The sequence below is a fragment of the Diceros bicornis genome, chromosome 2, assembly GCF_020826845.1.
Source record: "Diceros bicornis minor isolate mBicDic1 chromosome 2, mDicBic1.mat.cur, whole genome shotgun sequence".
Classification (NCBI taxonomy): domain Eukaryota; kingdom Metazoa; phylum Chordata; class Mammalia; order Perissodactyla; family Rhinocerotidae; genus Diceros; species Diceros bicornis.
In genome coordinates this window covers 46,416,713-46,430,318 of record NC_080741.1, presented here as the reverse complement: position 1 = coordinate 46,430,318, position 13,606 = coordinate 46,416,713, and the positions used below count along the sequence as shown (strand labels likewise).

General features: G+C 51.2%; 1 protein-coding gene across 1 annotated transcript; it reads right to left on the bottom strand.

The window, feature by feature from the left end:
• Positions 1–3,659: 3,659 nt before the first annotated feature.
• On the bottom strand, positions 3,660–12,637 carry LOC131414991 (zinc finger protein 3-like). The gene is made up of 2 exons (XM_058556409.1): positions 10,523–12,637; positions 3,660–7,782 (listed from the first exon to the last, which is right to left on the bottom strand). Exon 2 carries the CDS (start codon positions 7,530–7,532, stop codon positions 6,936–6,938), a length of 597 nt encoding a protein of 198 aa, XP_058412392.1. The 5' UTR covers positions 7,533–7,782; positions 10,523–12,637; the 3' UTR covers positions 3,660–6,935.
• Between the last annotated feature and the right edge of the window lie 969 nt (positions 12,638–13,606).

Below are 13,606 nucleotides of genomic sequence, written 5' to 3'. Positions count from 1 at the left end.
CAAACAAACAAACAAAAAAAACCCCAGCTCAAACACCACCTCCCCCAGGAAGCCTTCAGCAATTGCTCCCATGTCCTCTTGAACTGTGAGCAATCTTTCCCTCACCAGCCTTCCCTTATCTCCATTTGACTTATACTTTATCTCTTTACATAACTGTCACCCCACTTGATTTTGAGTTCTGGGTGCAGGCAACTCTTAGCTAGCTAGTATTTTTTGTTAACCTGGGAGCATACCTGAGAGAGATGCCTTGCCCTCCTTCCCATCCTCACCATTCCCTGGGGAAAAGAGGATCCGAGCTCCCAACCCTGTAATAAAATCTGGTCTGTATTTTTTCTCCTTGATTTTACAGTCCTCCTTAGCTTCAGAGACAGGGCTGCTCTTGGATTTTTTTTCCTCAAGTCCTATTCTTCCAGAGGGATGGGTCGTTTCTGAGGCTTGTTGGCTGATGTGGCCCCTACCTGACAGTCAGGGAGCAGACATGGGCAAAGTGGGGTTGCCAGGAAGTCTGAGGGTGTTGTTAAGTGGGAGCAGCCACATGATGGAAGTTTGAGGGTGGTATTAGGAAGATCTACAGGAGGGAGGTGGCCCGGGTTCTGGGCTCAGCTCTGCCATCTGCCTGCTGTGGAATATGGGCAGATTGCTTCACCACACCCCATCCAGTTGCTAATCTGCAGTGAAGGGAGAACACTAACCCGCCTCTTAGTCCCAGACTCTCCTAGCAGTGGGGATTAAAGGCAATATGGTACCCCCTTCCTCTGACCCTATCATCTCTCCTCCAGCGTTTAGCTTCTGGTGCCCACAGGGGCACCCTCAGAAAACCTGCTTGTCTTTGGGAAAGGGCTAGTGGACAAAAGCCAGAGGCAACAGCTCTAGGATTGAGCCCAGAGTTTCTCTCTCTACCCAGTGGCAGCAGCTCCTCACCAGGGCTCCATTTGGCACCTGCTCTGAAAGCCTTCTCTTGGAACACGAAGCTGGAGCTTGATGGGGATGACCTGGGTATGGCCTCTGTCACCCTTGCCCTTCAGGGTTGCCTGGCTCTGCAGAACCAGCGGGTTCTCTGCTGACCCTCAGTGCTGGGGAGGGTCTTCAACCTCAGGAATTTATGAGCATGGAGAGGCGTGAGGGCCCTTTCCCCTCTGTACGTTTTCTAGTCCATCTTCACAGTCCTGAGAACTCACTTTCTGCGTTGTCCTTGTGCACAGGAGGAGGCCATAACCTACATTTGGGAGTCTCCCCAAACCTGAACAAGTTGTTGAGTAGGTGAGAGGTTCTCTCCGAGGAGTATAGGGCTGACCTCAGTGATGATGGTAGAGAGAATGAGAGGTTATGAGAGTTTATTCCAAAGCAGGAATGAGAGAGAAAAGTTTTAAAAAAAAGTTTAAATCTCCATATAAATGGAGATTAGAGGAGGAATGGAAAGAATTAAGAGCGTTGAGGAAGAAAAAGGGGAGGGGGATGAAAAGAGGGAAAGCAGAAGGGAAAGAGAGGTGAGGGGTGGGAAAGAATGCATAAGAGAAGAAATGGGAAGAGAAAAAAAGGGGAAGGAGGGAAAAAGCCCAGAAAAGGATATGACCTTTGTCCCATTGCTGCCAACTGCAGGGCCAGCCTCCCTTCCCAAGCTCATTTTCAGCAGAAATGTGAATATTTCCCCCAGGTCTGTACATCTTGAATTCCCTCTAGTACAGGACAGCCTCCTGAGCTCCAGTTGGCTGTTTCAGAACCAAGCAGCACTCCAGAAGGTGTCCAGCTCTTTGTGGTGCAGCTCGGCTCAGAAACAGAAGAACATGGACAAGAAGAGGTGTGAGCGGTCACAGAATCTGGCCTGTTCCCTGCCCCAAATCAGGAGGTCTTTCTAACCGACCAGAGCCTCTGTTGGCTTCTGTGTGGATACGGAGCCTGCTGCCTCTTCCCCTCCCTGCCGGCTGCCTGCTGACTTTCTTCTGTGGCCACATTAGGAGTGTAGATATGTTACAGACATGGAAATGTTGTGAATGTCTACAGTATCTGTATCACTTGAAGATGTTTTGTCTCTGCCATAGGAAACAGATGACATTTTTCTGTTTTCTGTATCTTTTGTTAGATTATGAGGCCAAATCTGAGATTGAGGAGTTGGTTCCAAAGCAGAAAGTATCAGAAGAAACAGAGGTACACAAAATCACCTCCAGAGAATTTCAGAATAATGATCCCCAAGAATGCAGGATTGGAGGATTCAGCAACTGGGATGACAGTTTGAAAATTCATCAGGGAAGTCTTGCCAGAGAGATGTTGAGGACAAGGACCAGAAACGTAAAGCCAGCAGAAATCAAGGATGCAGAAGTCTCCACAAAGAAAAAACAGAAAGGTAAAGAATTGGAGAACTGCTTTAATGTAGGTTCAAAAGTATTTCACATTCAAGCATCCACAGGGAAAAGAACAAAGAGCCAGGTTTAGAAGTCATACGTCACAGCTTATGAAAGTCTTCAGCGTGTTGCCCCTCTGGCAGCCAGGATTCAAGAAGCCCTAGGAGGGAAGGGAAGTGCAGAGAGGTCGCATGGCAGGACCCAGAGCAAGAAGGAAGAGAGTTTTCCAGGTGTGTTACCCTCAGAGACAGAAGTGCCCCTGACAAGGAAAGAGGGCAAAAATAGCTACCTAGGAGAGAAACCTTTTATCTGTAAGGAGTGTGGAAAAGCCTTTGGTCAGAGTGCAAACCTCATCATGCCCCAGAGAATCCACACCAGGGAGAAACCTTTTCTGTGCAGTGAATGTGGAAAAGGCTTCAGTCGGAGGTCATACCTCATAAGTACATCAGTAATGAGAAACCCTGTGAATGCCAGGAATGGGGGAAGACCTTCAGCTAGAGCTCCAATCTCATAGTGCATCGGGGCGTCCACACCGGGGAGAAATCTTTTGAATGTGGCGAGTATGGGAAAGCATACAGTCGGAGTTCAGGCCTCATTGTCTGCTAGAAGATCCACACAGGTGAGAAGCCCTTTGAGTGTAATGAGTGTGGAAAAGCCTTTGGACAGAGCTCCCATCTCATTCTCCATCAGGTAGCTCATGCCCCGAAGAAACCTCAGCTAGCTCCTTGGGTTAGTGCCCAGTGTTAATGGGGCAGTGTTGAACCCTCATGTTCATGTGCTTTGATTCACCCAGGCTGACATCTCATAAATACTAGGAAGTAGGCGAGAGTTCCTGAACTATTCACTGTTGGAAATCTGGACCCACACAATCACTTCTGCTTGTTATGTTGCTTTATTCTCTTCATTTTGTATGTGTCTCCAGTCAGATGTTTTGGTTCCAAGAGGTAGATTCAAGGTCCTCTCTTCCATTTTGACCACAAACTCAAGAACTCCATTTCTACAGTGCTGATTAAAGTGCAGATAAATTCCATCCCTGTCCTCCCCACCCCTACCCGATGGACTGTTCTAAGACCTGGTGGTTCTGCAAGGCTTTTCTAAAAGATGTGCTACATGACTAAACAACAAGCTGGGTGTTCTTGGGGCCAGCTTGGTAAAATATGACCTTGAATTTACTTGTCTTCCATCCCTGCATGACTGACCTTTTTTCCTTTTCTCTTGCTTCCCTGAGGTTGTATCTCCCAACATAAGCTTTGCCTCAGATTGTGTTTTATAGGGAGCCTATGATAAGGCAAACATAAAAAAAAAAAAAAAAAACCCAAAACCAAGAAACCTTTTTTCCCAGCGACCCTTTATTAAATCCCAGGAAAAGAATTCTGATTAGTCCTATTTATGTGACATGCTACCCCTTGAATCAAGTACAGTGGCTAAGCAGATGGAGTATTGCAACTGGCCAGAGCAGGAGCAGGTACACCCCCTATGACCAGGGCAGGGAGTCTGTTAGAAGGAGGGGAATGAGACAGTGTGCTGGGCAGGCAAAAACAATAGCTACCGCAGTCTTCTACAGATGGGCAGGGGTCACAGTGTCAACTTGGCAACTCGCTTGGGCTTTGCTGGTTTGGATAAGGCTTATTTCCAACACTCTGCAAAGGAACTCAGGGGAGGTTTGTTAAAAGATAATTTTTTTTTAAAAAAAAGGTAAAATCGTGAGTCATACAAATATAAAATGAATGAACATGTTAACCATATTGTTTAACCCATTAATAAATGAGGGAACCAAAGATGTTACAATCAGGTCAAAGAAGTCAAAGATGGGCACATTTACATGGCCTGACTCCACACCATGCCTCTTACCAATGTGAATTACCTTTAACCACTCCTTGCGTTAGTTCCTAGCTCTTGGTGTGTCCTCTGCTCTTAATAGCTCTTCCTCAACTCCTGCCTCCACCTGGTTTAAAGAATGTGCACCAGAGGTGGGGGAGCAACACGAAGAGGTGGGAGGCCAGCATGACAGGCTGGGGGTACAGAGCTGAACAGTGGAGGCAGCCACAGGAAGAGGGGACAGGTGGCATGGAAGAAACCTGCTAGAGGTGACCTGCGTACTCTCCATCCACGATGTTATGACGAGTTGGGTGTGCAGAGCAAGGAGACGTAATTCCAGAGATATAAGCCCAAGTGCTTAGAGCATCGTCAGTGTTAACCCAGAGGGAGAAGCAACATTTGGGGGAGAAGAACAGATCAGGATGGGGCAGGTGGTTGGGGGTTTTATCCACATGAAATGCTGACAATTCTTTCTCATAGAGCCCCTCAACAGGCTATGGGAGATGGACTGAAAGGGCTGTAGATGGGGAATGGAGCGGAGTCCCCTGAAAGATGTGGTAGTGTGGCAATAAGAGTCCCAAGGGAGAGTGTGTGCTCTAGGGTGCACCAAGGACCTCTTAGAAAACTGCTTGTCCACACTGGGGGCACAGTTGCACAGGAGAATTTGTCCTCCACTCAGGGATACCCCCCAAGACATCCCCACCTCTGCTCAGCAGGATGACTCAGGGACCCTCTCCAAACCAGGGACAATTGAATGTTTTGATTGCTGCCCTGCCTGACACTCCCCTTCTCAGTTACCTACTCCAAAATAAGGGCAAGTCCTGTCGTCCCCTGCTACCCCCCACTTGGTGTCCAGAGCCCAGCCTCTGCAGCCACTTCTACCTGGGTTCGGATCCCTTTCCTGACACTTACTACACACCCACGGACAAGCTTCGTCTGTCACTCTCTACTCATGGCCCATGTACTGGGTATTCTCATCTGCACCCCACATCCATCCTACACCTCTCTCTGCCCTAGGGTGGAGATCCCTGTGGATGGCATCTCCCTGATTCCCTTTACCTCCGGCTTCCTGGTTGGAGGCACTGGTAGATCAGAGGGAGAGACAAGAAAGAGATAGGGTACTTGTGTCTGCTCCCTCTCTGTTTTGGCACCATGGCTCTGACAATGGCCATCCCTCTGTCCCCACAGCTCCTGTGGAGAGGCCCCTCGCCCCAGCTCCAGCCAGACATTTACTCCTTTGCCTCTTCAAGCCAGAGGTGGCCCAGGCTCCAGCTGCTGCTGCTATCTGGTGTCTCACTGTCCCCTGCCACACCCCTGTAAATTGCCCCTTCATTAAACTCTCTGCTCCTTGCCAGGCCCCCAACTGATATCGCTGGCAACCAGGGCTAGACTCTTTTATTTACTAGATCAGGCCACACTGGCCTTTCCAGCTACACACTGCTTAGTGACAGTGGAAGTACAACAGATATTTTCTTTATTCATAAAACTTCCACACTACAAAACGAGACAGCGCTGGAAAGGGTTTCAGACTCCTGGACACGCCAACTCACAGAGCATGAGCATTTCCATGCATCCAGAGCATAACTGCCGTGCCTGGCTTGTCTCTTGAGCCAAGCACTGTATCCCCAACATGCTCCTTGCTTTCCAGGCAAATCCTCCTAGGTACAACTCTCCCCCATCAGATTTGGAAATCCTTCCCATCCTTCAAGGCTTGGCTCAAATGCCACTTTCTTCATGCTCCCCTCTTCTCTGAACTTCCCACAATTATCCTGGGCTCTCCTGCCACCAGCATGTTCTGCCTGGTGTTGGTCTTCCTCCCCCTGCTGGACTCATTCTTAAGCAGGACCAGGTCTCACTCACTGTGGATTCCTTAGCACACTCAGCATGGTGCCTTGCATGTAAAAGGCAACAACTTGTCTGCTGAATGAATGGACGCTCACTAAAGAGAGACATTTGAGCAGGGTTACCTGCTGGAGGTGCCCAAGTCTGACACGACTAGCTGGATTTCTCTAGCTGCCTCCCGTGCGGTCTCCCCATCTCTCTTTCTTCCCTTCCTACTCGCCTACCCTGAGTCACCACCAGCTTCATCCTCCCCACACCTCCCTCTCCCTTCTGTCGGTCCCCATTCTGACAAAGGTTTTGTAGCGCCTGAAACCACAGGTGTGAGAGTGAGAAGGTAGCTCAGTGGCCCTCATGTCCAGCTCCTACATTGGACAGCTGTGGAAATGATGCTCAGAGCCCTCAGAGGCTTGCCCAGGGTCACACTGCTATGGGAAGCTGAGTCCTGTGGGAGGGATCTTGGCCTTGGTTTGCAGCACCCACACACCAGAGCTTTTGACCTGGGGAGTCTTCCTACCTCCCCACGTGCATCTCAGGTTTGCCACTCCCACCGAACTCATATCCACCTCACTGGGGCCCACTTAGACTCATTCCTGGGCCTTTGCTCATTCTGCTCCCCTCCCTAGGTTTCTCCCCATCAACCCAGTGCCAACTCATTCTCCCAGGGCCAGCCCATGAGGCCGCATCAGTGTTCCCCTCCATGCGGATCTTGCTTTCTCTGCACACACCTCAGCATTTTATCATGTCTTATCTTCTAGGGTCCTTCAGTCATTTCTGTGTGTTTATGTATGTAAGCGTCTTGTCTCCAAAGACCGTGGAGGCCCTCACGGGAAGCTGCCTTAGCCTTATTTGGCAGCACCTGGCACAGAGATGGGCTGATGATAAGGGCTCAGCTTCCTCTTAGTTGGATCCAGTGTCAGACTGGAAACCTCGACCCCATCAACACTGGGCTCTGACCAGGGAGGCCGGCGGGTGTTTCCTCTGGGCATGAGTGGTCTGGTGAGAGATGAGGTGGGAGCTCTGGCTGAAGGCCTTCCCGCACTGGGTGCAGCGATAGGGCTTCTCACTTGTGTGGGTGCGCTGGTGCCCCAGGTGGTAGGAGCTGCAAGTGACAGCCTTGCCGCACTCATGGCACTCGTAAGGCCTCTCGCCTGTGTGGCTCCGCCAGTGCACCAGGAGGCAAGAGCTTCGGCTGAAGGTCTTGCTGCACTCGGGGCACACGTATGGCTTCTCACCTGTGTGCACACCCCGGTGCACGATGAGGCTTGAGCCCTGGCTGAAGGCCTTGCCGCACATGCCACAGACGTAGGGCTTCTCCCCTGTGTGCACCCTCAGGTGCCAGATCAGGTGCACGCTGTGTGTGAAGGCCTCCCCACACTCCCCGCACCTGTATGGCTTCTCCCCTGTGTGGATGCTCTGGTGCACGATGAAGGTGGAGCTCTGGCCAAAGGCCTTGCCACACTCAGTACATGTGTCGAGATTTGTGCTGGGGGCCGCCAGGCTGGCGCTGTGGCAGGCACCTCTCGCAAGTTCCATACGGTCTGGCCTCTCTCTCCTCGGAGGCGTTTCTTTTCTTTCGCTGGGACCTGGCTAGTACGTGGCTCGTCTCTCCTCACTTGCTTGTCTGCAGGCTGTTCCGAATGCTCTGCTCTCCTGCTTCCCGCTTCTCTGGCTTCCCCAAAAGCACAGTCCTCTGGAATCTCACCCTAGAGTCTTTCAGAGAAGTCTCTTTTCAGATTTGTTTGCTCCAGAATCAGATCCTCCTTTTCAGCTTTGGCCTCAATATCTAAACAACACATAGAACATAAAAACAACATATAGCCAAAACAAAAATAGGGTCAGCTTTATATCCTAGATGGGAAACATGAGACTATATTGGGATTTAAGAAAACTCAATAAACAACATCCCTCTTTAAAGAAGCAATATAACATTGAAGCCAAGAGTGTGGTCTCTGGGGCCAGATTGCCTGAGGCAAATCCTGCCTCTGCCCTGAGCAGTTACTTGCCCTCTCTGTGCCTCAGTTTTCCTATCTGTAGAATGGGTTAATGCTAGTACCTATTTCCTGGTGATGTTTCTAGAATTAAATAAATTAATGTGCATAAAGTGTTTAGCTAGGTAAGTATTAGCTATTAGTATAATTCTCTGCTCAACTGACAAATAAGATATGCAGAGACAAATATATCATTATTATTATTGAAAAGCTGACATTGGTGAATGTGGCTTACAGCTGCAGGTAAGTGGGGTTACTAACACCGAATCCCAGAATGAGACAGCATTAAGCACCACGGATGCAGTGCTGGGCTTCCATAGGTTTGCTCCTGTAACACCTGCAGCAAAGAGGAACAGGGCGGATGCATGGTTTCTGTGGAGAAACGTGACCCCAACAGAGAGGAGGGAGGAGGACTGGCTTTCACAGAGCCCATTTCTTTTCCAAACTTGCCAATCATATCCAACCTCTTTTTGTCTTGCGGCAAGAGTGAGCACAGGGTCGGAGAAAGTCCGCACAGGGTCGGAGAGAGTCCCTAAGTGTTACACCAGTGGACTTCCCGAAACATCCAGAGTTGGGAAGCAGAGTACTTAAATTCATAATTTTCCTATACATGTGCTATGGTTTCAGAGTATGGGTAGAGAATAAAACAGAAAAGAAAGGGCAGTAAAGGAAAGCATGCATTGTGGGGAAGAGGCAGGGATGCACTGTCAGCATACATTTGCCCAGGGAGGGCAATGTCTGTGATGTAAAGACTGCCAAGCCTGGCGGGAAGACACAGAGTGTCTTGGGAACCGGCCAAAGCAGCAAACGGGGAGTCAGAGAAGAGCTCGGATTTGGAGAGTGGGGTCCTGGGAGTCAGAGAGCTTGACCCAGTCCCCCTTGCTAGCTGGAGAGAGGCAGGACAAGAACTCCTGGGAAAGAACTCAGGGGTCCATGAGATAAAGGAGGGAAAGGAAAACAAGGGAGCTAAGGGAAGCATTTGGAGGGCTGGCTGGGGGCAAGACCAGCCCTGGCTTTGGCAGTGGATCCCCAGCCTCACAGCCCTCAAGCTTAGTCTAGGCAGGAAGAGAGAGCAGAGCAGCTGATCCTCCAAGTGGTGAGGAGGAACACACGCACGCCCCTTTCCAGCCCAAAGCTGCAGGAAATGGAGCCAGATAGAAGGGCCATGCTTGAGGAGGTCCAGGAGAGGGAACTCAGGCTTTTGCTTCCTGGAGGGCTGGAGAAGCAGGGGAGTGTGAAAATGCTAAGGAAGCTTCTTAGCAAAGCAGTCCAGGTTCCTCCCTGTGGGCATGGGAGAGCCAGGAAGGGGAAAACTCAGGCCCAACACTGGGAAAGGGTGCTACCTGGTCAAACTGGTTTTGAGCAAATTCCCGAAGAGCAGAGAACTGTCCCGAGGGTACAGATGGCTAGGGTCTGCCTCAGTCTGGACCTAGCCCTTAGTTTGTTCTTATCTCCCATTCTCCTACCCCCTTATTGGCTTCCCTCAGCTTTCTGGTTGTACTTATGTGCCCCAAGAATTATTTCCTGCTTCGGTGTCTTTTCTCTCATCTTCCTTATGGCCTAAAACACCTAATTCTTGTCCTTCTGCTCACCAAAACTGCTCATCCATCCACCTATCCTTCCATCCATCAATCGTCTGGGCCTGGCTCAGGTAACAGTTCCTTCAGGGAGTCTTGGTCCATCCCTCCCACAGCTCCCAGTGACTGCCCCCTCCTCTATCTTTGACTACCTCTGCCATCCATCCCCATTTCTTTGGCGAATTAGGTTTGTTTCGCATGTGTTCATCATATCTTGCCAACTAGGCTATGAGTTTCTGCAGGGCAACAGCTGAATCCTATTATGCTTATAGCCTTCTTAACCTGGTGCACTTATCAAGTCTCTGTGATGACACAGTGCTGGGTTGGCACAGTCCCTGCCCTCATATCTGCCAGGAGGTAAAGCATGCTTCTGTCATGTTTGCCTCAGACCTCAGAAAACTTAGTACTTGTGCACATCTGGCAACAGGCTTAGGAAGGCTCTGAGTGACCAGCCTTGTAGTGAAAGTCATCCTCAGAACCACTATGTCTGCCATACAGCCACAGCTAACCAAGGGGTGAGAATTTGTTGGAGTGGGTTCTTTAGTTATAGGGGTTATTAGAAAGGCTTTGGGATCACAGATCAGGAAAGTAACCTGCTTAATCAATGTGAAATCGGGATGCTATGATGGGCTGGCAGCATCTGGTAGACAGATCCCTTGTGGCCTCCAGCCTGGCCTGGCATCCGGAGCTGGGTCTTCTCACAGAGCAGTGGGCCACATTCTGGTGCCTTCCTCCACTGACAGCTCAGCACGTTGGTATAATTCTCAAAGAGATATTTGCTAACTGACCAGGAGGAAAACAGCCTTTCCAGAGACACATGGACCCTGTTTGGCAGCCTTGGGGGGACGCTAGGCCCTGAAGCCTGGGTTCCCAAGAGGCCCACTCTACTGAGAGTTTCAGAGAGTATCACCCACATTTTGAAGGGATGGAGGCCAAGGCCAGTGGGAAGCAGCCTTACCCAGCCTGGCTGAGGCCCCTTGCTTCAGCTCCAGCAGCACTTCCCCAGCAGTGGCCCTCAGGACAGGAACCACGTGGGTCCCAGGCAGCAGGTAGCCTCGGAGGGCTGAAGTCAGAGGAAGCCCTGGCTCTGCTCTCAGGGTGGCTTTCTCATCCCAGATCTTACGCTGTTGTCGCCACGCTGGGTCTGAGATCTGGAAAGAAATGTTGGAGAAAAGTCCACAGTTGACCTTGGGAGAGGAAGCTAAAGACGGTCAAAGTGTTGGCTCTACCTTCTCCTCTTCCCTTGGCTGGTGGCAGTGGGGACAGGCCATAGTAAGTGCAAGGTAAACTTTCTGGGAAGGTCTGGGCCGGAAGGCAAAAAAGCCATATACCGAAGAGTCATCTCCAGGAGGGGATGCTGGTCCCATACAGCTCACAGAAGCATCCCTCCCAAAGAGCATACCTTCTCTTCTTGGATGAGGAACTCAGCCTGGTTAATGATCACAGCAATACCATATGACTGATCAGTTTACAGCCCTGTCCTGCCCCACTCTCCTTTGACCCACACCACCCTGTGAGGCTGGCCGGGCAGGTGAGGAAACTGACTCGGAGTTTTGTGACTCCCCTGAGGTGACCCAAATAGTCAGAGGCAGAAGAGGTCCTAAAAGCCCCTCATGGCTCCCTGGTGCTTGGCACTTGGTACGAGCTGGCCACTTGGACACTGAGTTAATAAGAAAGAAACAAGCCCAGTGCATCTGGGCCCACGTATCTAAGGTCTCAGGCCCTATGAAGGAACAAAGAATGGCTCATGAAAGAGCCAGAAGATGAATCCAGCTCCTTCCCTGGCAACCTCTGGTCCTTTTACCACCCTCTTCTAGGTCCAGCCTATCTTCCCACCTCTCGCCTTTGGTTGTAGTCTACCATGCACCCATGGGAAATGCCTGCCCTCAGCTCTGCTGGTGGCGTTCCCAAGGCCAGAGCCACAGGCCTGGTGCTCCTCCTCCTTCAGGCTCACATGGCTTGTCCTCATTTGTGTGCATCACATTCTCACTCAACCCCAGGTGATGGCAGAGAGGAAACTCTGATGTGTTCCTGACTGTGGCTTCTTTGGGTTCACAGAGTGTCACCTGAAGGGACAGTAAGCACTGTCCACCAGAGACTTGGCCCATCCCAGGAGTGTTATCAGCTCCTGCTGGGAGGCAGGGCCAGTCTTGGGATGAGGCCCAGGTGAATACAGCTCATGACAGTGGGCACCCATTGTTCCAAAGGCCTAGCAGGGCCCAGCAAGATGGAAAGAGGGAGAGGTGCTCCTGCCCACCCCAGCCTCTGGAAGCCACTCCAGCCCCACAGCTGTCTGGGACCAGGGACCATCCATCCTGCTTCTGCCTTGGGTCCAGACCCTGCCAGAGACTCTTACTTCCTGATACATCCCCTCATGGCTTCTTCTGGCTCCAGGAGGTCACAGAACCATCTGGCTCCTTCCTCAACTCAATACTCCTTGGAATCTATTTTAAACAGATTCTACCTTTTGGAACCTGAATTATGACTTCACATCTCTCCTCCCAGATCTGTTCCTGTCCCCTCAACAGCCCAGGCCTCTGCTTATTACCGTCTAAGCTTCAGGTAGATTTGGTGTAACTCTTTCAGCAGCAGTGATGGGGAATCCAGCCCAGCTCCTGTGGCAAGACTGAGCTAAGCTTGGCTGAGGCCTTTGCTGGCTCCAGTCTCTGCCCAGCTCAGGGCACACCACCACCAGGGAATTAAAGATGAAAGGCTTCCTGGCAGCTTCTCCCACCGACTTCTGTGTGAGGCAGTCAGCAGGAACTGCACCCCATGCTGAGCTGTGAAAGAAAAATGTTTTCCCAATCAAGAAAGGCTTGTAGTTTTTTTCTAATCCATGCCTACCCTGTCCTCCAACAGGAATATGGCAGGCCTGTGCATTAAAAGTGCAGTCTTTTAATGGTTACAAAGCCATTTCAAACTCATTTCATCGCAGCCTCACATCCCTGGTGGAGGTGGGGCAAAGAGGACTGACGTTCAGAGAGCTTAGGGATTTGGCCTGGGCTGGAGGTAAGTGAGGGGCAGGGACAGCCTAGAATGCCCTCTTCTCCACCATGAGGTTGGAGAGCACGACTGGTTCGTGCCCCGCGCACCCGAAACCAAGGAAATTAGCAGGGCAGGACCAGGGTCCCGGGAACTTGGAGGAAACCTCCCTTGCCCTGGACTGAGCCCCTCTTTTTCCAACTACCCCCTCCCCCACCCCGCGCCCCCGTCTGACCCCTTTCCCTGCCCGCCACCCCCTCCTCCACGCCTCTGCTCCTCCCCAGGCCCATCGCGGATTCATCCCCTGCAGGCCCTGCCCTATCCCCAACACTCCCCACAACCCAGCCCTGTTGGAGCCTCCACCTTCCGCTCGCTGACCAGGGGCTGCAGCCCTTCTTTCGCTTTCCCTCGCAGCGCTGGATTACAGCCGCGTTCTCCCCCCCCCCCCCCCCCCCCCGACCCCAGACTGCGGCCCCCTCCTCCTCCTCCATCCCCCGCACGCCTTCCCCACCCCGGCCCCTCCTCCTCTTCCCTCTTCCCTGCGATCCTCGCTCCGGCCAACCAGAGCGTAAGGAGGCCAAACCCAGACCTTCGGCGTCCGTGCGCTGCTCAGTCAACGGCCAGGCGGCGGAAGAACCCGCCTGTAGGCTCTCGCCCGGCAGCTCTGGGAAGCCAGGGGGTGTCTTCATCTTTGTGGTTCTCCTGCTCTGTTCCTCCTGCTCGACCCCGGAGGCGGCGGGGCCAGGACCCAACTGGTCCTTACTCCCAAATGAATTTCAAATGAACCTATCTCAAAATACTAGACGAAATTTTGAGGTATAATCTTGAAGAGGGGAAGTCTTTGATTTGACATTACATCGTAAATATTCGAACAGCAAAAATTAACAAGGACTATAAACTGGGGGAAATATTTGCAACACATATGGCAGACAAGAAGGTAGTTTCTTTACTACAGTTTATACAAATCAGTTTTTAAAAGGATCACCAATCCAACAGGAAAACTGCTCAGGAACATGAACAAGCAATTCGCAGAAGAGAGATACGCATGGCTTTTAAACAT

What these genes read in the sequence shown, in the direction of transcription:
- LOC131414991 (XM_058556409.1), bottom strand. Translation starts at nt 7,532, where the DNA reads ATGGAACTTGCGAGAGGTGCCTGCCACAGCGCCAGCCTGGCGGCCCCC.